The following is a 22,763-nucleotide window of genomic DNA, read 5'->3' on the forward strand; positions in this document are numbered from 1 at the left end:
TATTTGATACCTTTTACTGTTGCCAAATTTTTCACGACCTCCACATTCAATTGCCTGAGCCCGTGTTGGATTGTAATCCACAGTTTAAGAAGCTTTAGTATTGAGGAAACAGAATTATATTGGAAGTCAGAAGAGATTTGTTGTTTGTGCATAAATATCTTTGTGCATTTTAGCCGTATAATTATTGACAAGTAACTTCTATGAATCTGTTTCCCCACTCTATATTACCTTTCTATTTTCCTATTTCACAGAATTTTTGTAAGAAGAAATGAGAAGTTTATTAAGCTGAGCACTGTAGAAATATTATATAGTCATAAATGAAATTATACAAGCATTGTACATTGGTACACAATAAAATTATGTGATGATTAACTGTGATATGCTGAGACTTTCTTGATTTTTACTAGATGAATAGTGTGATCTGAAGATTGAGGACTTTTAAAATGGGAAAATCGTTCTTGGTCACTTTTTCCTTTGTTCTCAACGCAGCAAGATGTCTTATAGAAAGGAAGTCTCCAGGAAAGAGTGAGCCTTTTGCCAAAACTAATGTCAAGGTGATAGCACTCCCATAATAGCTGGTGCTTAGCACCAGCTAAGGGACTTAAATAGGCTAGGGCTCTTTGACCTATATTATTTGTATTTGCTTCTCTTGAGCAGGTAGTCTTCTGAGCTTGAAAGTATGGAGATCTGCCTACCCATTGCAGTCCGGGTTGAAATGGGTCCATAGTCTAGCTAGCTATGTCTTCAGGCACTATGTTACAAGGCACCAGTGGCCTTGAAAGCTGTACCCAAGAGGAAGCCAGCCAGAAAATGTACCCTCTTTTCAAAGGTCTCTGGAGTCCTCAGGTCTTATGGCTTAGCCAGACTCTTAGGGATGAATCTTATATGACTGGAAACTGGCTCCAAAAGTTTCCCTGTCCCAGGGATCATCTCAGAGCTGGAAGAGAATATTTGTTGCATTCTACAAAGAATGACAAATAGGAGAAGCGCCCCATTCCATTCACCTTTTAGAGCTTTAGTTTAATAATCTTTAAAATGGGGATACTCCTCAGAATTGTGATAAGGATTTAGATTTTGCCTTTTCTCCAATATATCCTAAAAACAGCTTTCCCCAAGCAGCCCTGAAGAAGGAAAATTCTATAAAGATGGCTTTCACTTCATTCCTGTTTCCTCCAATTTTCTATATGCAAATGATAAATAAATGACTCACTCCCCTTCCAGACAAAAAGAGGTGTTAACCTTAAAACTATACATAAATGCTGACTGTTAGGGGATTCCTTTGACTGCTAGATAGTGAAATAATTAAACTTAATATATTTTTAATTGACAAGGTTACTAAAAAGGTTGATTGGAAAAATGCAGTAGACATAATTTTTATAAATTTTAGCAAAACATTTCATAGTCATAATATTCTTATGGGAAAGATGGAAATACAAGTGATAGATCATAAAATCTTATGGAGCTGGAAACACTTAAATGACAGACCCAGAGTAGTCATTAACGGTTCTTTGACAACCTTGAAATAGGTCTCTAGTGAAGTATACCAAGTATCTGGAATCAGTTAGGATACAGTGTAAGTAATGTCCAACTTAGATTCAGAGGATCCACATTCAATACTGGTTCTTCTCCTCAGTATATGTGTATCGCTTAATCTCCCTGAATCTTAGTTCTTTTCTCCCTAAAATGAATGGCTGGTCTCTTTCAGCTATAATTTTATGTTCCTATAATCTCTGCTTCTAAGTATTTTTAACAATACCTTAAAAGCATAGATAGTGTCTTGACAAAATATACACATTGCAAAAATCTGAGAGGAAGAGTGGACATAGTGAAGCTCAGAATCAGCTTGACTGCTCAATCTCTTCTAAGAAAACTAAGTAGCTATACATGTGAAGCTATAGATATGTTTTTAAAAAACAGATTCAAAGGTACAAGAGAAGTGAAGGGTGGCTAGAGAGCAGTTTGTCTGAAGAAATCTGGGGGTTTAAGTGGATTTCAGCAGCTAAGAAAACTATGATGATCTTGGAGTACATTGAGTAAAGCATTGTTTCAAGGAATAAGAGGGTCTTTATTTTTTTATTTTCAGTCTTTACTCTGCCCTGTTGAAACTACATTTGGAGTATTTGCATTTAATTCTGGGATTTATTATTCAGTTATTCTGTCTGACTCTTCATGATCACATGTACCATAGCATGCCAGTCTCTTCTATTACCCACTCTATCTTAAAGTCTATCCAAGTTTATGTTTGTTGCTTCCATGACAACATCTATGCATCTTCTCCTCTGCCATCCCCTTTTCCTTTTGCCTTTAATATTTCCAAACATCAGGTCTTTTCCTATGAGTCCCATCTACTACTCATTATGTAGCTAAAATATTTAAACATCAGGTTCAGTATTTGATATTCCAGTAAATGGCCTGAATTAATTTCTTTAAATATAAACTGACTTGATGTCCTTGCTCTTCATGGGATTCTCATGTTTCAAAATTTTTGTTTTCCCCAGTTATATGTGTTTTACATATATTTTACATATTTGTTTTTTAAAACTTTGAGTTGCAGATTCTCTTTCTCTCTATCCACCCCACACTAAGAAGACACATGTGAAGTTATGTGAAACATTTCCATAAACGTAATGTTGCAAAAGAAAACAGATTCCCCCCCCAAAAAAAAAAATCTCAAGAAAAAAAGTATGCTTCAGTCTGTATTAAGGAACAATCAGTTCTTTTTTTGGATATAGATAGCAATCACCAAAAGATTCTCAAAAGTTTTCTCCAGTAACACAATTTTAAAGAGTCAGTTTTATGGCACTCAGCTTTCCTTATAATCCAACTATCACAGCCATACATTGCTACTGGAAAAACTATACCTTTGACTATATGGACCTTTGCTGGCAAGGTGATGTCTCTGCTTTTTAGTATGTTTGCCCAGATTTTCCATAGCTTTTCTCCCAAGAAACAAATGTCTTTTAATTTCATGAAGTAGTCACCATCTGCAGTGATCTTTTGAACCTAAGAATATAAAATCTGACACTGATTCCATTTCCTTTCCCTCTATCTGCCAGGAAGTCATAGGACTAGTTGGGTTAGTTTTTGTTTTTTTCAAGTCAGTTTTTACAATTTCTTCTTTCACCCTCATCAAGAAAGAGGTTTCTTGATTGCTCCTCACTTTCTGTCATCATCACAGTGATATCAGGTGCATATCTGAGTTTGATGATATTTCTCAGGGAACCTTAATCCCAGCTATTGATTCATCCAGCCTGGCATTTCAGATGATGTTACTCAGTATATAAGTTAAATAATTAAGATGACAATAAATAGCCTTTTTATATCCTTTTTCCGATCTTAAGCCAACCAATTGTTCCTGTTTGGTTCTAAGTGTTGTTTCTTGGCCCACAATAGATTCCCCAGGAAACAAGTAAATGAGAGGGATTACCACATTTTTTTTTTGTTATTCTGGATACCAGTTTTAAAAAGATATCAATTACCTGGAGAATGTCCAAAGAAGATAACCATAATGATAAACATTTTTACATTCACACTGTATGAGTATTATTTGAAGATATTCAATTCCTTCTTTGGAGGGGAAAAAAAACACAGGAGTAATAGAAATTGAAAAAATGACAAATTTAGGTAAGGAAATACTTGAAACAATGAAAAATTAGTTAATAATTAGAGCTATTCAAGAGAAGAACAGACTATCTTTGGGGAAGTCTGCTTCCCCTACATGGAGGATCTTAAGTAAGATTAAAGTAAGAGTAAATATTAGATTCTTACTAGGTTTCTAGTTAGCAAATTCAGTCTGACCTTTTTGTAGGTTTGTCTTAGTTCTTGGAATACAATAGTATAAACATATTGATTTAATTCTACCATCTGTGGAGTGCTATACTAGACCCTGGGGAAGTTAACAAAGTTTAGCTGTGCTATCTTTATCTGCCCTCATGGAATTTTTAGTCTAACTGGAGAATGGCAAAAAGAGACTGTATGGTATTAACTTCTTTATCTGATCATCTTAGACTGGTTTCTAACAGCTTCCTTTTGGAGGCCATATGGTCCTGCATTCATATATACGTACCATGATTTCCTTTTAGAGCAGTTTCTGTTTAAGGCTATTTTTCTTTTCTGTTCCAAACAAATAGCATCTGATGGTTCTCCCACCTAATTTATCTTTCTAGTACTTTCTTACTACCATATTTGTTTGTAAGGCAATAATAACCAGTACTTCTTGCCTTTAATAACCATGTGGCTACTTCTCTTTCTCCCTTCCTCCCTGAGTCTCAGGTCTCTCTCTCTAAGTCATAGGTCATGTCTCTCTACTGGGGCTGTTGACTCCTAGACACAGGTTTTTATAGTATGAAAAATATACTTACTAATATAGTATAAACAGCAAACAGAAATCCTTCCTCCACTTCTATTCCCTACCATTAAGGGACAGACAGCCTGGCACCCCAGAGTCTCCAATAAAAATGTACTTTTCACAAGCAATGAATTCACAGAATACTTTCTACTGCATAACAATAGAAATGCAAATCTAATACATATATTATGAAAGTGACCTATTTTCACTAATTTCACCTTACTAATTGGAAAGAATAATCTTTCTACCTGCTGTATAATCATATTTCATTGACTTCATCTGCATGCATATTAACCCAATAATTATTGAAATATTAGAATATTATATATGTTTTTACTCTTTGATTCCTTAAAAACTTACCCCCCAAATGATATAAAAACAGGTAAACACAGATTCTTTAAGTTGAAGATTAACTCTGCTTGTCAACAACCTTTACCAGTGAACCATAAAAGTACATTATACAATTTAATGAGGATAGGGGTTTTCTTTTTTCTCTTTTTACTTTTGCACATCTAGCACCCACCTCACTATTTGTCACATAGTCACATGTTTTGTCACTAGATCATATATTTAGGGTTTTATGGAACATTACACAGAGGTGAGGTGAAGCCAGATGTGTATATAATTGGGAAATACTTAACAAAATAAATGAAAATGTGATATTGTACAACAGAGCTAATGTTAATTCTCGGCTTTTCTAAGTCAATATGCAGTCAGCAAGAACCTGTTTCTTTTATGAGTTTGACACCATTATTTTAAGGGATTCAAAGCAGCAGCTTCAGTTTATAGATAAGGAACCTGAAAGTCCAGTGATTTTAGTTGACTTGGCCAAGGTCACAGAGCTAGTGAATGTCTAAGAAAGGATTTGGACTGACTCTAGGTATAATGTTTTATTAACTATATTTTCAATATTATCAATAAATATAAAATGTATTTTGGATGTATTTTTACATATTTATATTTAAATATATTAATATATTTAAATAAATATAAAATAAAGATGATTGTTGACCTGACTTGAATATTTCAGCATTTATTATTTTTAATAATTTTAAGTTATAATTTTATATATTCCCACATGAGGAGAGAAGAGCATGATGCATATGAAATTCCGATGCTTTATAAGTCAAAATATTTTTTATTTCATTGGAATAGGTTATCTACCAAAGTAGCAATAAAAATTGACCCTAAAGTCAGGAAGATAAGTTCTCTGATACATACTGTTCTTATTTGTCTTTTATTCTTGTAAAACAACAACATAATAAATGTGATAATATTGATATATACAAACTATTTTCCTTACATCACACATGAGGTAGATATCATACTACATTCATTTCAGCAACAAGGAAACTAAGGTTCAAAGTGTTCAAGTGCCTCTCCACATCCATAGGTAATAAGTGTCAGAAGTGGGATTTGATACTGGAGTCCACTTTCTACTATCTACTGCTTCATGAAAAAGTTACAATTCAAATATAACTTCTCTGACTTCAAATTTATATATATATGCATGCATCTATACATAAACATGTAAATATCTATATTTATATACACATTAATTCACATATAATTGTATAAATATACATATATAAAAAACAAAATAAATCAAATTAAAAATTTAAAGAATTGACTAATTCTTTTTCTAATCATAACATAAGCATGCCCTGCTAATGCAGTTAGGCTACTTTTATAGAAGAACTGAGGGAAAGGATGTAGGGAGAACAAATTCTCTTAGGAACACTGCCATAAATTGATAATCTGTTGAATATTGTTACAATGTTTAAAACTTTACAATTGGTTTTGATAAAAATCTATTAACGATATGACTTAAAAGACATTGATTGGGGATAATATTATAGGGATAGTATATTACAGAATGGGTTGAATGGCAAAAATAAAAGGTATAGCTTTATTTTACACCTCAATCTTCTGAAGAATCTTTACAAGATGATAATGTTTATCTTCTTTACTGATTGCTCTAGGATAAAGACTTGCCTTCACCACTAATATACAGGCATTAGTGGACACTGTCTCTCATAGGGTCAATCTCTACAAAAATCACATACTAACTGTTTCTTCTATTGTCTCAAAGTTTCTATGTTTTATATACCTCCTACTCAACTCCTTCTTCTATTCTGTGGGATAGTCTTATTTTATTAAGGGAGCTGAGATAATGGATATGTCTTGAACAGATCTCTTAGAATGCAATGACTATCTACTTCTATAAATTTGGTTTGTTTTTTATCTTTTCTGATGATTCCTTCCACAGATACTTCATTCTTCTCTCTTCTTTATATATATAAGCATAACATAAGAACAATTTTAACCAACACCAAAGTAAACCATTAATTATTTTCATTTTTCTTGAGCCCATTTGGTATTCTTTGTTTATAAATGGAAAAATGATTAAAAGAAGGAGAAGGAAACTCAATTTTAACTATATTCTGACTTTGTTTTTATAAGAGTTGGGCGTTCAGAAAACCTGTTGGTTTATTTTAGTATGTGTCCAAATTCTTGTCTTTTTTTGGCTGCTATGCAGGATCAATTTTTTTTTTAAAAATGAGATAAAAGCTTGCTAAAGAAATTTTTAAATGTTATCTGTCATCCAGTGCCAAAACCATTATACCATTAAATATAAGAACATTGTATACTGCTATATGAATGGCCCAGCTGTCCACTTTTATACCCCCATGTCATTGTTCATTTGAGTTATAAATTGATCCACTGCCTACCTGGCTGACAGAACCCTTAGGCATTTTAGACTTCTTCACAGATAATCACCTTTTGATTAGATTAGTTGTTATTGAATAAAATTTTCAGCAGCAAAATTTTTGAGCAAAATAAGAGTTTAGCCTTGATCAATTTCAGTCAGATGTGGAGATTAAGTTGATTTCCAAGATTGTACCACAGCTATTAGAAAGGAAAAGCAGGAAGGATGAATTCTGCAGTTCATTCTAACAAGTAGACAAAAGTATTTTCTTCATATTCTAGTCAGGTCCAAACTAAACCTTTGCTTTATCGAACCTTTGCAATCCTCATCCTTAAATCCTTTGAACTGCCATGAATATTTAATCTGGCTCCTAAGATTAAGATGCTCTAATAGGGCTGACCTGTCATTTCACAGTCAAAAGATTATTTGCCCACTTGTGTATTTTGTGTTTTGTTCAATTAACAAGGAAAACAGTTTTCCTTTCTGATATCATTTGCCTGGCTCAAGGATATAGTAGGCTTTGGATACTTAAAAAAAAAAAAAAGACTTCAGGCATCCTTCAATGTGTTTTATTGTTACTGCTATAATCATTATTGTGTAGTTATTCAATAAATTCTTAACTGAGAACTAATAATATGTACAGGATAATGAAATACAATCAGCCCACATTGTCTACCTGAGAGACTCATAAACTGAACAAATCACTATTTAGTATCAAAGTGAGGCTGACATGTTCCCATATATGCTCTCCAAACACATTTTGCTGCAGAAACAAAACAAAACAAAACAAACACAATTCTCATATGTGGATACCATCAGCTTATCACAGTGTTTCTTAGTTGTCTTTATCAGATCTACAACAGGGATATTGATGTAGAAATTTCTTTAGATTTAGTCTTGGAGAATGAAAAGGTAAAGGTTGTGGAATGGGAAGACAGGGTCTAAGAGAGGGTACTTCAATCATAGGATGTGGAATGTTTTAACCTCAGTCTAGTTTCACCAAATGACAAGTCAGGCTAATAGGGATTTAAAACAAGGATGCAGAGTCAGAGAAGAAGCTACCACATCTTAAATATTGGATTCAAAGTCGTATTACTTAAAGCTCTAAACTCCATTGAATTTTTAGGAAATTCCCTTTTACTGATGGAATTGTTATTCTAGCATACTGGATCACTATAATGTGATATATAAACAGGAGCTAGCAAATATAGCCTCTAGAATCTTTTAAGAGTAAATAGATTCTCCTTTCTGATTTAAAATAAAGTGAATGTGTTTCTTTGGGTCTCTATTGTATGACTCTATGAAGTTCCTTTTCTCTTTTAACTTGTACATGTTTTATATGATAAATGATTTAATATTTTAAGGTGATATTGGTAGAATAAAAAGTAATAGATGTAAAAAAGAGAAATAAACTTTGCATCTCACAAAATAAACATCTTATTATGAAACATTGAATTTATTTCCATTACTTTTTCTGTATGTTCATATGTTTTTGTAACAGGGTTAAGTTTGGCCCCAGAGTACCAGAATATTTTTGTCCATTTGCTCTTTCCTCTCATGTTTCTTTTTAAGCCTTGAATCATGGTACAATGGGATGGCAACTTATTTATCTGCAGTTTAAATTTTCCATCCAAGTCAAACTTCCACCCAACCAAAAAATGCCATTGGAATTAAACCATTAAACTAAATTAACCTAGCTTTTGGGGGAAAACATATTATTTCTCCATCACCCAGGCAAAAATCAGTTATCAATGAAGAATTTTTAGATTTTTATGATCAAATTAAAGTTAAACTGTTGTTATAGAAAGGTAGATCATCAGTGCTTTGCTTCTAATACTTCTGTTGTTATTCCCTCTTACTCTGTTGTCTCAGTATAAAAGAAATAATTAACATTTTTCTATATTCTTTACTTTCTCAAATATTAACAAAAATTTTTAAGGAAAATCAATAAATTATCGCTGAAATTACCGATTCTAAGGAAGGAAAGAGGGAGTCTGAGAGCAAAAGTTTAAAATTTGTTGTACTATAGGATTGCAGCATGTTTTTTGTTTTTGTGGTAAGTTTTCCTGTGTGCATTCAGAAGACTGCTCATTTCTTTCAGATGTCTTTGCCATTTCACAGATTTTAAGATTGAATAATTTTAATAAATACATTAATTAAGCACTTACTACACACCCAGCGTTGTACCTTAAGCTCTGGAGACACAAATAAGGAAAGGAAGACAATCTCTGCCCTAAAGAAATTCAAACTAATTTTGAGAGATATTATACAAAAGAAAGTTTAATTGTAGGATATTTGTCAAGACTCAGGAAACCTTGTTTTGGTAGTAACCATGGGTGAGATAACAAGGACATAAAGGAAGAACAGATGGAAAGAACTAGAAGACCTTGAGATTAGCATTTTTAGGGTATAGTTTAAGGTCTGTTGGTCCTTTATCTCACCAGAAAAAAATAAAGAGTTTGTGTCATTCACTTGTCTAAGTGTTTTGAATAGTAATGCTGCCTGTGGAGCCCAGCTGGGTCAGGGAAAGGAAGGAAAAAGAGAAGGATAATCCCAGAAGTGGCTGATTTTCTATGACCCTTGAATAATGACATAAATTACCTAAAAGAGACACCTCCAATTTCCAATCATAAAGATGATCAATAAAAGACTTTTTCCTTGTATGGTCCATTTCCTTTTTTTTTTTTTTTTTTTTTTTTTTTTAATTTCTTTCTTTCTGGACTAGAGCAGAGGTTCCTAATAGTTTATATATGTAACATAGGGACCTTTAACATACTAGTGAAATCCATAGACTTTTCTTAAAATACTATATAAATGCAGACAATAATGAAATGCATAGAATTGAAAAGGAAACAAATTAGTTGAAATAATTATCAAAAAAATTTTATATTGATCACAGTTTGAGAATCGCTTATTTGTGTAATCTCTACTGTTCCCTTGTAACTATAACACTTTATGATCAGTGATTCTGTGATTCTATCTAGAAAGTAGCAGAAGTACCAAAACCTTTTCGAGCTAGATGGAACAGGCTTTAGAAAGACTAGAGTCTGAATCCCTCTTTACATATTTCCTAGCTATATAATCCTAGGCAGGTCACTTAACCTGATTTTCTTATCTGTATAGTGAAAGTAGTAATAGCACCTAACTTACAGCATATAGGAAGGAACTAACCGAAATTACAGGCAAAGCACATTACAAACTTTAAAAGTCTTTGTAAATTCTAACTATTGTTGATAACTAGTCTAGTTATAATAATAGTCTAGTTATTGATTTATTTTTACAAGTCTTAACTTTCTTTTGTAATTTATTCTAGGAATTTCTACTATATCACAATGCTGAGGGACCCAGTGTCCCGTTACCTGAGTGAATGGAAACACGTCCAGAGAGGGGCCACTTGGAAGACATCTCTTCACATGTGTGATGGGAGAAGCCCAACTCCAGATGAGCTGCCTACCTGCTACCCAGGGGATGATTGGTCTGGTGTCAGCTTGAGGGAATTTATGGATTGTGGCTATAATCTAGCCAACAACCGCCAGGTTCGTATGCTGGCAGACCTTAGCCTGGTGGGATGCTACAACTTGACTTTTATGAATGAGAGTGAGCGGAATACGATTCTGTTGCAGAGTGCCAAGAATAACCTGAAGAACATGGCTTTCTTTGGGCTTACAGAATTCCAGAGGAAAACTCAGTTCCTTTTTGAGAGGACATTCAATCTCAAGTTCATCTCCCCCTTCACACAGTTCAATATCACAAGGGCCTCTAATGTGGACATCAATGAAGGGGCCCGCCAGCACATCGAGGAGCTGAATTTCCTGGACATGCAACTTTATGAGTATGCAAAAGACCTTTTCCTACAACGCTACCATTACACCAAACAGCAGGAACACCAGAGGGACAGGCAGAAGAGGAGGGAGGAGCGGAAGCTGCTAAAGGAGCATCGGGCTCACAGGTGGCAGAAGGAGGATGAGACAACTGTCACAGAGGACTATAACAGTCAAGTAGTCCGATGGTGACATATTCTGTTTCTCCTCCTAGGGAGGTAGGAGGACCATGGACAATGTTGATGTTTTGCTGAATCATCTAAGGGAGTGATCAAAATGAGCCATGATTTCTGAGTGTATGAGACCTGATTTGAACATCTGCCTTCCCTCTGTCTTTTTCCTCCCTTAAATTTTAACCAGCTGAAGGAGCGATTCCTCTTGTTTTTTTCTTGACATTTTTCAATGATATTAAATATGGTAGAATGACATCCCAAACAAACAACTCTAAAAGACTTACACCAAGATGGGGAACCAAGAAGTCTGTTTTTATCTTCTTTTCATCTGCACGGTAGAAGAATGGCATAAGAAGTCAAAGCTGGCAGTGACATAAATGTAAAATCCAAGCTGGGGCTTGGGAGTTCTGTAAAAATCGGTCTGTTTTAACAATATCTTTGTAACAGTATAGTAGGACTATTTATAGGGATCAAAAAAGGAAAAAAGAAAAACAATTGTAGATTCTCAGTCAAAAAAAAGAAGAGAATGTCATCCACTGCTGTGTTGAATTCATGCTAAAGGATGAAATATGTGGGCCCTTCTTCACCTTTTGACTATGAATGGCCCGACTGGATGTGTCTTAGAACACAAACTAAAGGCAACCACTGCTACCCTAGTCTTATTGTGAACATCATCCTAAGCATAGTCCATAAAAACTTCCCTATCATCCTTTTCTAAAAATAAGGTCCTGTTAAGTGACTGAGTATAGCCATTAAAAAAAAGATCATAATTAGTGATCTCTCATCTATAGGTGGACGTCATTTTTTTCTCCTAAATTTTGAAAGTGGAACTGGAAATAAAATATAAGGAAAGTGATGTGTCCACCAAATGAAGCATATTTATTAAATGAATATGTGTATTTTTCCAAGGAAAATGGAAGCATCTATCTTTCTTGGTATAACACTGCCCATAGGACTTAAGTTCTGCTATAATAATGGAACTGTAAAATTTTAGTGTGAAATTTGATAAGGCAGCTAGCATGTGTACAAGGTTATTGTCCTCAAGTTGTTCTATGAATAACATTATACACTGGCTACCATGAATGAGTGTTTGATATGGGATAATAATTCCAGATTTTCAGTGAGACAGGACTTAATGGTGTCTCAATATCTTCACTCTAATACATTTTTCTTCATTCTTAAACCTTTGATTGTTATAGGAATAAATCTGTGATAATATTTAATACATGAAACCATGATATAACAAATTGGAAGCTGATGCTCCTCAGTGTTTCCTATTCTTCTTGACCTTGTACAAATGACATGAACAAAATAAACAGGAAAATAAATGAAAACCTATGAAATTGTGGGAGAAGGAATGTCTGTAATGTATTCTGTCATGTCATCAATTACATAGAAGGATGTGGATGCCTTGAAAAATGAAGCTGAAAAGTTCCTACCAGAAGCATGACATGAACACAAGTAGGATCTGCAAAGTGAATTGGAAAAAATATATATATATTTTTGGTGATCCAAGTTGAAAGTTTGGAAGGCAACTGACTTTCTTGAACCATCCTTCATCCCACCCTCAGCATAAGTCCCTTGGGTTGGAGAGTACATAAATCAGTCAATCAATAAAACTTCATTGAGTGACTAGTGAAAGCAAGGGTATGTGCCATGTGCTGAAGGAAGAGAGGAATTCATCCTCCTGAATAATATCAAATATTTGATGGTGATGGAAAGGTAGATGAGTTCTTTCTTCCATGATCCTCAATTCAGTCAGTAATGCCATTATCCATAAACAAAGGGTAGAGTTAGATCTGGATAAGTGGGTGATGGAGTCAGTCACTGAGAGTAGCATCCCTTCAGTATCTGGGATGAGCCAGCTGATGTTACTCAGGTGGGTTTATTTGTTATCCATGAGGATGGTGCAAGGCTACTGGTTTCAATTTCACTGTGGCCTAAAGCCTAAAGCATGTGGGAAGACACTCTCTCTCCACCCCCCACATATATATCCCTCCACCCCATCAAAAATGTCATTATCATAAATGACTTGGCAACTGTACTTTTTGGAGCCATGAAAAGAAAATAAAAAGGGGCCACATAAATATGCCTCATTAGATGATAGAGATTAATCTGACAATAGATTTGTCTGACATGATATCAGTATTTTCCATCCTGATGATTTGTCTGTAAGGTGGGGAGGGGAAGTAAGGAGAAGGGAGAGAAAGGAGAGTTACAGCTGGAATTAATGAGCAGATTTTACAGCTTCATTTTTTTTGCTGTGAATATGGTATGGTTCTGCTGAGACTGGCAGTGCTGCAAATTTTCCCTTCTGCCTGCTGCTGGGGGAACATACACAAGCATACATGCACATGGGCAGGTGAACACTAGGGTGTGTATGTGCGACACACATATACACTTACACACACACACACACACACACACACACTTACACACACATACACACTTTGCAGTAATGATCCAGCTTTATGTCATGTGGAATTCAAAATAAGTTAGGGAGCCTTTGAATTTTTTTGTTGTTAACCTCCCTTTTAAAATATTGGCAAGAAATTAATGCATCTCTTAGCTGTCAGCTACTAATATCATGCTATTCCTGAGGCAAAGGGAATTTATATCTCAAGGCTTTCCCCAGCATCATTGCTGTTTGCTTGATATGTGGAGCTCCACTTGAGATGGGATATCAGGCTATTCAGAAGGGCAGCCATCTATTTGGCTTGGACCAAGGCCAAGACTTAGCATATTTAACAGGCAGCCCTAGTCTTGATCTGTTATATTCTTTTAATACAAAGCAGCCTCTGCAATGGTCTCAAATCTGCAAGGTACTAAGGTGATAATATGGTGATGTAAGTAGAAAGGTGAGAAGGTACTATCTTCCCTGCAAACCAAATTCATACTTGCTAGCTGAGTAGAAAATTATTATCAAACTATCACCTGGGCCTGGGCAGTCTTACAAGTTAAGTCAGCAACTTTAAGTAAGATGAAAACACAAATCAATTCTAGTTATAGCAGTATCCAAAGCTCCAGAACAGCAAGGAAAAAAAAAAAAAAAGCAAACAAACAAAAAAACCCTAGGGAGTTCCAAATTGGATGAAATCCAATCAAACTCAGCTCTCCATCCACTACCCCTTTCACTCTCTCTCTCCCCTTTCACTCTCTCTCTGCAGTGGCTCCCTGACCAAACTGTGGGTTTACAAATGGTTTTATTAAGGACAATAAATATTTATGAAGTGCCTCCTACATGCAAGGCACTAAGATATATGACTCCCATTTTGCTTTCTTTAGACAAATGTTTGGCTAACCAAAGAGATCCAATGTGTTCCCTTTTCTTGATGAGTATATAAAATTGGGGTATACTTGTTAATCTTTGATAAGGTCAATGATATCCCCAGATAATAGCATAATGCACACCATCCATAAGAAATTCAGAAGCCTTGCCCTTAAATGTAATCTTGTACAGTTTTATCTGCTTTAACTAAAGTACTGAGATTTGGAGGCTCAACTGATAGGATTAAAGTAAACTTCTTTCAAATGTCTGAGAAGAAGAAATATTGTCTTTGGGGATTGATTCTACTAGGGTTTTAAGAAATAGACCTCAGGTGTGGGGGAATAATCTAATTTTTGGGGGGATGTCATTTGTTTCATGATATACCTGTAATTCATCTGCTTTACCTAAAGTATTGCAATTTGGAGGTTCAATTGTTGTGACTAAAGTAAATTTCTTTCAAAGGACTAAAATAAGGAATTATTGTCTTTGGGGATTGATTCTAATAGGTAGATGATTAAAGGTAACAGTACAGGTTTTTAAGAAATAGATTTAAGGTATAAGGGAATAATGTGCTATAAATCAGGGGTTTTGGGGGGTTGCCATTTATTTCATGATATACCCATATCTCATAAGATAAAATTGAGACCAAGAATAATATCTAAACTTTGTTTAGAACTTTATATTTTGCAATATTTGATCAATTGCAATATTGATCCATCAAAAATTGATCAATAAACATTTCAGATATCTCCAAAGTAGCAGGCACCGTGCCAGGTGCTAGGTAAACAAAGACAAAAATTAAATAGTTCCTCAAATTAAATATTCCCTTAAATAGATTTAATATAATATTCCACTTAAGAAGATTACATTATATCAGGGGAGACTGTGTATGTGTGTATGTGTGTGTATACACACACACACACACACACACACACACACATATATATATATATATATATATACATATGTATAAAGAGAGATAGAGAGACAGAGAAAATTAATACAGTTTAACTTATGGAGAGAGGACTAACAATTAAGGGTTGAGGAAAAACTGTATGTAGAAGGTTGTACATGAGCTGAAGCTTGAAGGGATTTCTAGGAGGAAAAGATACATTTCTAGGAGAAAGTGTACATTGTAGAAATGAGAAATGACCAGTATGTAAATATAGACATAGGAAATTCCTACAGTAAGTTTCTGTGGTTTTTGTTTTAGAAAATAGAGCCACTATTATTTTCCCCAATGAATAACTAAAAAAATTGAGGCTCAGAAAAGTTAGGTGAGGTCACATCTCTAAATGCATATGGAAGCAATAGATCACTTGATCACATGGACTCCAAAGGGTATTTTTTGTTTGTTTGTTTGTTTTCAATTCATTATGCTGTGATGATGGATAATTCCTAGAGTTAGAAGAAAGAAGAAAATGGAAAATCCCAACTTTGACATTCTCTACAATAATCTTCTCATGGAACTACCAGTACATTGTAGGTTAGACCCTGTGAAATTCAACTTGCCTTGGCTTCCTGAAGGATGTGATAAAAATCAGTGAATACTAAATAGTATTTGATATAAAGTAAGAGAGGAGAGGGGGAAAAAAAAAAAAAAAAAAAAAACTGTGTGATCTTTATTCTAATGTAATTGCAATTTCTAGAATAAAGAATAAATAAGCAGAATAAATGCTTATTGAATCAAATTTTTTTAAAAGTAGGTATAATCTCTGTTTATTTGTTTAATAACTGGCCTAAGAGTAAATAGAAGAAAACCACATATTAGGGATGTGGATTAACCCTGACTCCTCAAAAACCTTAACCCTTAAATCTGTGATAATGCCTGAAATTTTAGATTTCTTTGGATCTTAAATGATTTTTGTCTCCAAAATTTCCAGATTAAAAAATAGATGCTCTTTTGGGGAGGGGGGCTTGGATTTAGTAGTCAGAAATAATACCATAAAGAAAATGGTTCTCAATTACCACCTCAATATTAATAGGTTATTAATGACTTTACATTTTTCACAGCTGAATGAGAACAATGATTTATAGAAATAGGACAAAAAAAAAAAAAAAAAAAAAAGATGACCAGTTCTAAGGCAAAATTTCAGAAGTAGAGACTTAAGTACTCAAAGATGAGACAAGAAAGTTCCAAAATAAACTTTTTCTACCACCCAGTTTTGCCAGGGCTGGCCCTTTGGCAGATTATAATTTTCTGGGCACTGGAAGCAAAAGTAGAAAATAAAAGATTATGAGGAAATAGACAGGAATTTTGGGGCAAATATTAAAATGGTCCACTATAAAATCCACTATCTGGATTATTTTATGGAATGAAGATAAGATGGGAAGGATCAGAACCAACCAGAATAGTGAGCAAAGAATGATCACACTTCAATCATCGGTACTTCTACCTTCTGATAATCATATTTTCACTGACAGACAAATTATGCCCCTCTAATATCCTTCAAAATATCTAAACTTTGTGCTTACTTGTTTGCCTACATCATTGTAGACAAAAGCTCCATGAATATATTAGAGTTACTTGGGGACTCATCCATAGTCCTTTCCCCAATACTTCCTGACTTCCCTTCCTATTCTTCTTAGGCCTTTTATTTATCTATTCTTTCCCAATTCAGATAGTACTCATCATCCAATATTCTGCCTCTCTCTAGCATATCTGGTCACTTCAGAATTTACACATTGAAATTGTTTAGTAGATTTGCCCTTGGAGGTGGCCCAGATATGAGACCTTGGCAGATTTATTGCTTCATTAATGTATTCAGATCCTATTGACAAAAAGTAAATTGATAGACTCAACCTATTGGGCAGAGGAACTGCATTTGTCAGAGGAATGAATGGCTTTATAGACAGGAAATGTCTGTGAGACTTTATTACCCTTAATACCTAGAACATTGCCTGGACCCTCTGATCAGTCTAGATTCTAAGATCCCAAAGCACAAGTGGCTGATGAGCTCATATTCTAAGTTATCTGAAGAAAAGATAAGAATTTTAAACTTGGTGGCCCACCACATATCACCATGCTAGCATTCTTGCTCTGCTTCTGGGCAGTGACAAATCCAAGGACAAGTGTCAGCAGTGGAAAGGTTGAGTCTTTTCTGGTGACAGCAGTGACATGTTTTAATGAAATAAATCTCTTGAATGTTTTGGTTGTTATCAGATTTTTCTACCATCATTTCCCTTAATACATTCCCCCAGTGATTGCAACAATACTTTCTATATTTTACTTGTACTCCTTTTCATTAAAAAAAATCAATTATACATTAGAAGGAAAACCTGAATTTTCCATCTGGTGCCACATTTTAGGTGAAAGGGTAGTTATTCAGTAGATGGTAATTATTTTGTCCTAAGGGACTTTCCCTTTGTTTCTGTGCAATAATGTGTATGAACTTGGTACTCCAAGACTGTATTGTGCATTATCAACTTTTCTTGCTATTTAAAAATGATAGTTTGTAGAACTGAGGATTTTCATCGATGTAAAGCACAATTTAATGAATAAGTTAACATATTAAACCATTGTGATGTCAAGAACAATTGTTTCCTCCTGTGTGTTTGTCAGTATTTTCCTACAGAAAGAGGGAAGTGTTGCTTAAACACTTGAAGGAATTGGTGAGAAATGCATACACAGAGTAGGCTTTGTCACACACTAATGATCCATGATTTGTTAGGGGAATTTTAAATAGCCAAGGCAGGGAAATAATAGATGGGGACAACCAGTAACACCTGAGCCCAGAGAGGATTACATAAGGATTTCAAATGCACGTACGTACTTCTTAGATTCAGAAAGGGTAAAGGAGAGAAAGGAAGAGAAAAGGGAGGAAATTATGGAGAGTGAAGTGAGAGAAGCAGAAAAATTATTTACACAATAACAACACTGTTACATCAAACAACCACAAAGACTTCAGATGCCTGAGCAATACAATGGCCAATCAGAAATCCAGAAGATTGAAGATGAAGCATACTTCTCCTCACAGAAAGGTGATGGATTCAATATTAATGAGATGTGTATTTATAGACATGGCTATCTCTTTTCTTATAAATTTTGGGGTTGGTTGTGGTAAAGAAAATAAATAATTATTAATTTTAAAATAAAATTATATTAAACTATTTAAAAGAGAAGTGGAGTATGATAAGATAGAAAGAGAATTGAATTTAAAGTCTTAAGGCTCAGTTTTGAGGCCCAACACCAGCATTTAACCACTATGTGCCTCAATTTCCATATCTGTAAAATGTGTGTGTAATGATTCTTGGACTACCTATCTCACAAGGTTTTTTTTGAGGACAGAATAAAATAATGTATAAAAGTATAAGGTTCTAATTAATTATAAATTCTTAGCATTTGAGAAGTGATAGAAATCATTTCACTTTTAATTTATTATTTTATTTTTATATAATGATGCTTTATTCCATCCCCTCCAATTAAATGACCAGAAATGTTGTAGCATTCATTTTTACAAAGTTTTGAGTTCCAAAGGTTTTTTTTTTCAAATCCTCTCTTTCTTCCTTCCCTCTTCTCTTCCAAAGAAACTAGGCAGTTTGATCTTGTTTATACATGTACTATCATATAAAGCATTTCCATATTAGTCACAGTTTTAAAAAAGGAGCCAGATCAAAAGAAAAAAAAAAAAAAAGAAAGACTGAAATGGGGAAAAAATTACATTAATGTGCATCCAGAGTCCATCAGTTCTTTATTTGGTTACAGAGAGCATTTTCCTTTATGAGAACTTTGTACTTGTATTGGATCCTTGTACTACTGAAAAGAACTTAGTCATTCATAGTTGATCCTTATATGATGTTGCTAATAATATATACAATGTTTTCCTGGGTCTACTCATTTCACTTTGCATCAGTTCATTACACAATACTATTTCATTACAATTTCCCAATTTATGGGCCTCCCCTCTATTTCGTATATTTTGCCACCATGAAAAGGGCAGCTATAATTTATTTTTTGCACATATAGGTCCTTTCTCCTTTCCCTCCTGTATCCCCTTTCTTTGGGATACAGACTGAGTGATAGTATTGCTTTATTATTTTAAATCAAGACTTTTCTCAGAGTTTCAATATATCACTAAAAAAAAGGCTATAGTTATAATTCCTACTAAGATAGGATGGAGAGGAGAGAAAGTCAGAAAGAAAAGCAATTAAGTACCAGTTGAATATTTCATTCAGTCAAAAATCTGCGTGCTGACTTCCAAGACCAGTTCTACATTCACTAGTTAAGTGAGATCTTTAACCTTGTAAAATTTCTTTTCTTTGGCTTAGTGAACTGTGAAGACTGGAAATATGAAGTAGATCCAACAAATGGAAGTGTATGTAATGAAATAGCTTGAAGAGATTTAGAAGTCATTTAGTAAAATAAGGAAATGAAAATAGGATAGATAGTGGTGAGGTGGCTTATCTAAGATCACACACTTAAGATCATACAATAAGGTATCTGGGTGTCTGAGTGCTAAATCTAGAATCAGGAAGACTTGGTCAAATTATCCTTAGCTACTTACTGATAGTGTGACTTTGGGGCAGTCCTTTCATCTCCTTCAGACTTCCTTTCAGTATAAGATGAGGATCTTAGGCAAGTAGGCAAGTACACAATATATTAGAGTCTGGATTCAGGAAAACTCATTTTCCTGAGTTTAAATCTAACCTCAGACACTTAATAGTTGTGTGATTCTTGAGCAAGTCATATAACCTTGTTTGCTTCAGTTTCCTTATCTGTAAAATGAGCTGCAGAATGAGTTGCAAATCGTTCTAGTATCCTTGTCCAAAAAAAAAAAAAAAAAAAAAGCCACAGCTGAAATGACTGAACAACAAATAAATGAGCATAATAGCTCCAAAGTCATAGGATTATTACAGTGATCAGATGTGATAATATGAGCAAAGTGCTTTTCAATCCTTATTCTTTTTTTATCCCCCTGAGGCTGGGGTTAAGTGACTTGCCCAAGGTCACACAGCTAGGAAGTGTCTGAGATCACATTTGAACTCGAGTCCTCCTGAATTCAAGGCTGGTGCTCTATCCACTGCGCCACCTAGCTGCCCCCCTCAATACTTATTCTTTATGTAATTCTTATATAATTATTTTTATATGTTGCATATAATTATATGATAATTATTCTTGTTATTATTATCTATTTTAGGATGAAATTCTAAGTCTCTTGACATATATATATATTTTTTTTCTTCCTTTCCTCCTCACTTATATTTACACACAGAGTCTAGATGAAAAAGATGAAGCCCAAAGGTCTAATATCATAAAAATAATGAGAAGTAAAGGAATTCATAAAGGAAGTGTTGAGTTGAAATAAAAAAAAAAAAACTTTAAGATACTTGGAAAATCAAGAGATGCCTAATGGAGTATAGCAGAAACAGAGATTCATTAGTCACTTCCTACATCTCTCCAATGATAGGTTGAGGATGAGTGGATAGTAAGAATACCAAGGAAGGAATGTTCAGAATTGGGAAAGTGACATCCAATCCTTTCACCAAAGTCACATACATTAGAAATGTTAATTATAGATAATGAAAAAAATAATGCTGCTCATAAAAACGTTGATTCAGGTTAATGCTAATTCATCTTGTCTAAAAATTTCCTCTGAAAACAACTTGAGTGCTCAATCACAAATAACTAACATTAACCCAAGGTCTGCCAGACTTTTTCTAAGTCTTGATACCCCATTTTATAAATGAAGAAATTGAAGCCCTGGGAGATTAAGAGATTGAGCTGACATAACCAGGAATTCCACCTAGGTAATGAGATTGAATATAAGGTTTCCTGGTTTAAAGATCAGTGTTCTATCCTCTCTCTTGTAATTTTAAAATGATAAATATAATTCAGATTATAGATTATGCTATCAGCATTATGCTATAAATAGCCAGTCTTTTCTTACAGTACTTGTTAAAAATGTTTACCAAATATTTGCTAAAAGTCACCTACTGAATGCTTTTTTTTTTTTTTTTTTTTTTTTTTTTTTTTTAATTAAAGCTTGCTAAAAATGTTGTGGCAAGTTTTTGCTAAAAGGAACCTCCTGAATGCTCATTTTTAAAATTGAAGATTTTTTTTATTTTCAATATAGATACATAGATAATTTTCAACATTCATGGGTGCAAAGCCTTAGTTCTAATGTTTTTTCTCTCCCTTCCTCCCACCCCCTCCTCTAGACAGTAAGTAATAAAACTTAAGTTAAACATGTGCAAGAATACTAATTCTCAAAACAGTTTACAATAGTGCAGATGGTATTCAGTTCTTCCAATCCTACAGGACAATCTAAGCATTTATTAAGCACCCACTGTGTATAAAGCTCTATCCCCTGACTCCCCCTCTAAAAAAAATTTGTCCTCAAGTAATTTATATTCTGTAATCTGAAAGTTTAGAAGGAGCTTCAGAAGTCAACTAGCCTAATAAACCTAAATTGCTATTTATTCTTTGTTTCGTAGAGGTCCAAAAACATCTTGGATGAAATTTGGATTTGCTTGTCAATTGGATTTAAGTGAATCAGAGTCATTAGCCCCCCTCTCTCAAAGTCCAGGGGCAGGACAAAAGTCAAGACAACTGACAATGGGCCTATGATACTGTGGATGACCTTGACATTTTCAATTTCTGACCATACTCTAAGCACTGCACTGTATCTGCTTCAGCTACCTCCATTACTGTTGGAACCAATTATTCCCATCTGCCCATTCTGCTGGAGAAAATCTTCACATGCTTGGGGTAGACATTCTCCTAAATCACCAACAGTTTGGGGGTTTTTTGGTTACTCTCAACCTTCCATATGCCAAGAATGTGGCCACTGTAAGTTTAATCAGCTTCTTGGAGTCACAGAAGAGAGTTGAGTGAAAGTGAACATGAAAGGTGGATGAACAAGCACTTAATAAGGGCTTGGCAAATTCTCACACCAGAGCTGCTCATCCTTCCTGAACACTATACACATTACCACCAAAGAACTGAGACTTCATGCCTTTGTTGGCGCACAGTGCTGGGAAACCCTACGATGTGTCATATTTAAAAAAAAAAATTGAACTAAATCACTTTATTGAATTAGTTCTGCACCTATATTTATATGCCTTCTAAATCTACATCTTTGTTGTTTATAGGAATTGTTGAATTTCAGTAATTCATTAGAGTATTTTCTTTCCTCAATGCAAAGTGAGTCTGACTTCCACAATATTGGCAATAGAAGCACCATGTGAGTAGGATTTATGGGGTTTTTTTTTTAGGTTATGTCATCCTCCAAGTGTCTCTGAATGAGATAGCACAGATTGGTTTGTGATTTGAACTGTTATAGAGTGGGCAACAAGAGTTATTTTCCAATTCAAAGTCTCCATACTAGTGAGTAATGTTGGCATTTATATGATCATTTAAATTATTCAAACATTTGTTGCATATGAAATTTGAAGCTTCATTTCATGAAGATAAATAGGAAATGATACCTTCAAAAGCTGATGT

General features: G+C 34.3%; 1 protein-coding gene across 1 annotated transcript in view; it reads left to right on the top strand.

The window, feature by feature from the left end:
* Positions 1 to 18,116, top strand: part of HS6ST3 (heparan sulfate 6-O-sulfotransferase 3) — a 796,276-nt gene extending 778,160 nt beyond the window's left edge. The window contains exon 2 of the mRNA XM_074299376.1: positions 10,372 to 18,116. Coding sequence (XP_074155477.1) covers positions 10,372 to 11,071 — 700 coding nt within the window. The 3' untranslated portion in view covers positions 11,072 to 18,116. The remainder of the gene's footprint in view (positions 1 to 10,371) is intronic.
* Positions 18,117 to 22,763: the final 4,647 nt, after the last annotated feature.

This window comes from Sminthopsis crassicaudata, chromosome 3 (assembly GCF_048593235.1).
Source record: "Sminthopsis crassicaudata isolate SCR6 chromosome 3, ASM4859323v1, whole genome shotgun sequence".
In the NCBI taxonomy this organism is placed as follows: Eukaryota; Metazoa; Chordata; class Mammalia; order Dasyuromorphia; family Dasyuridae; genus Sminthopsis; species Sminthopsis crassicaudata.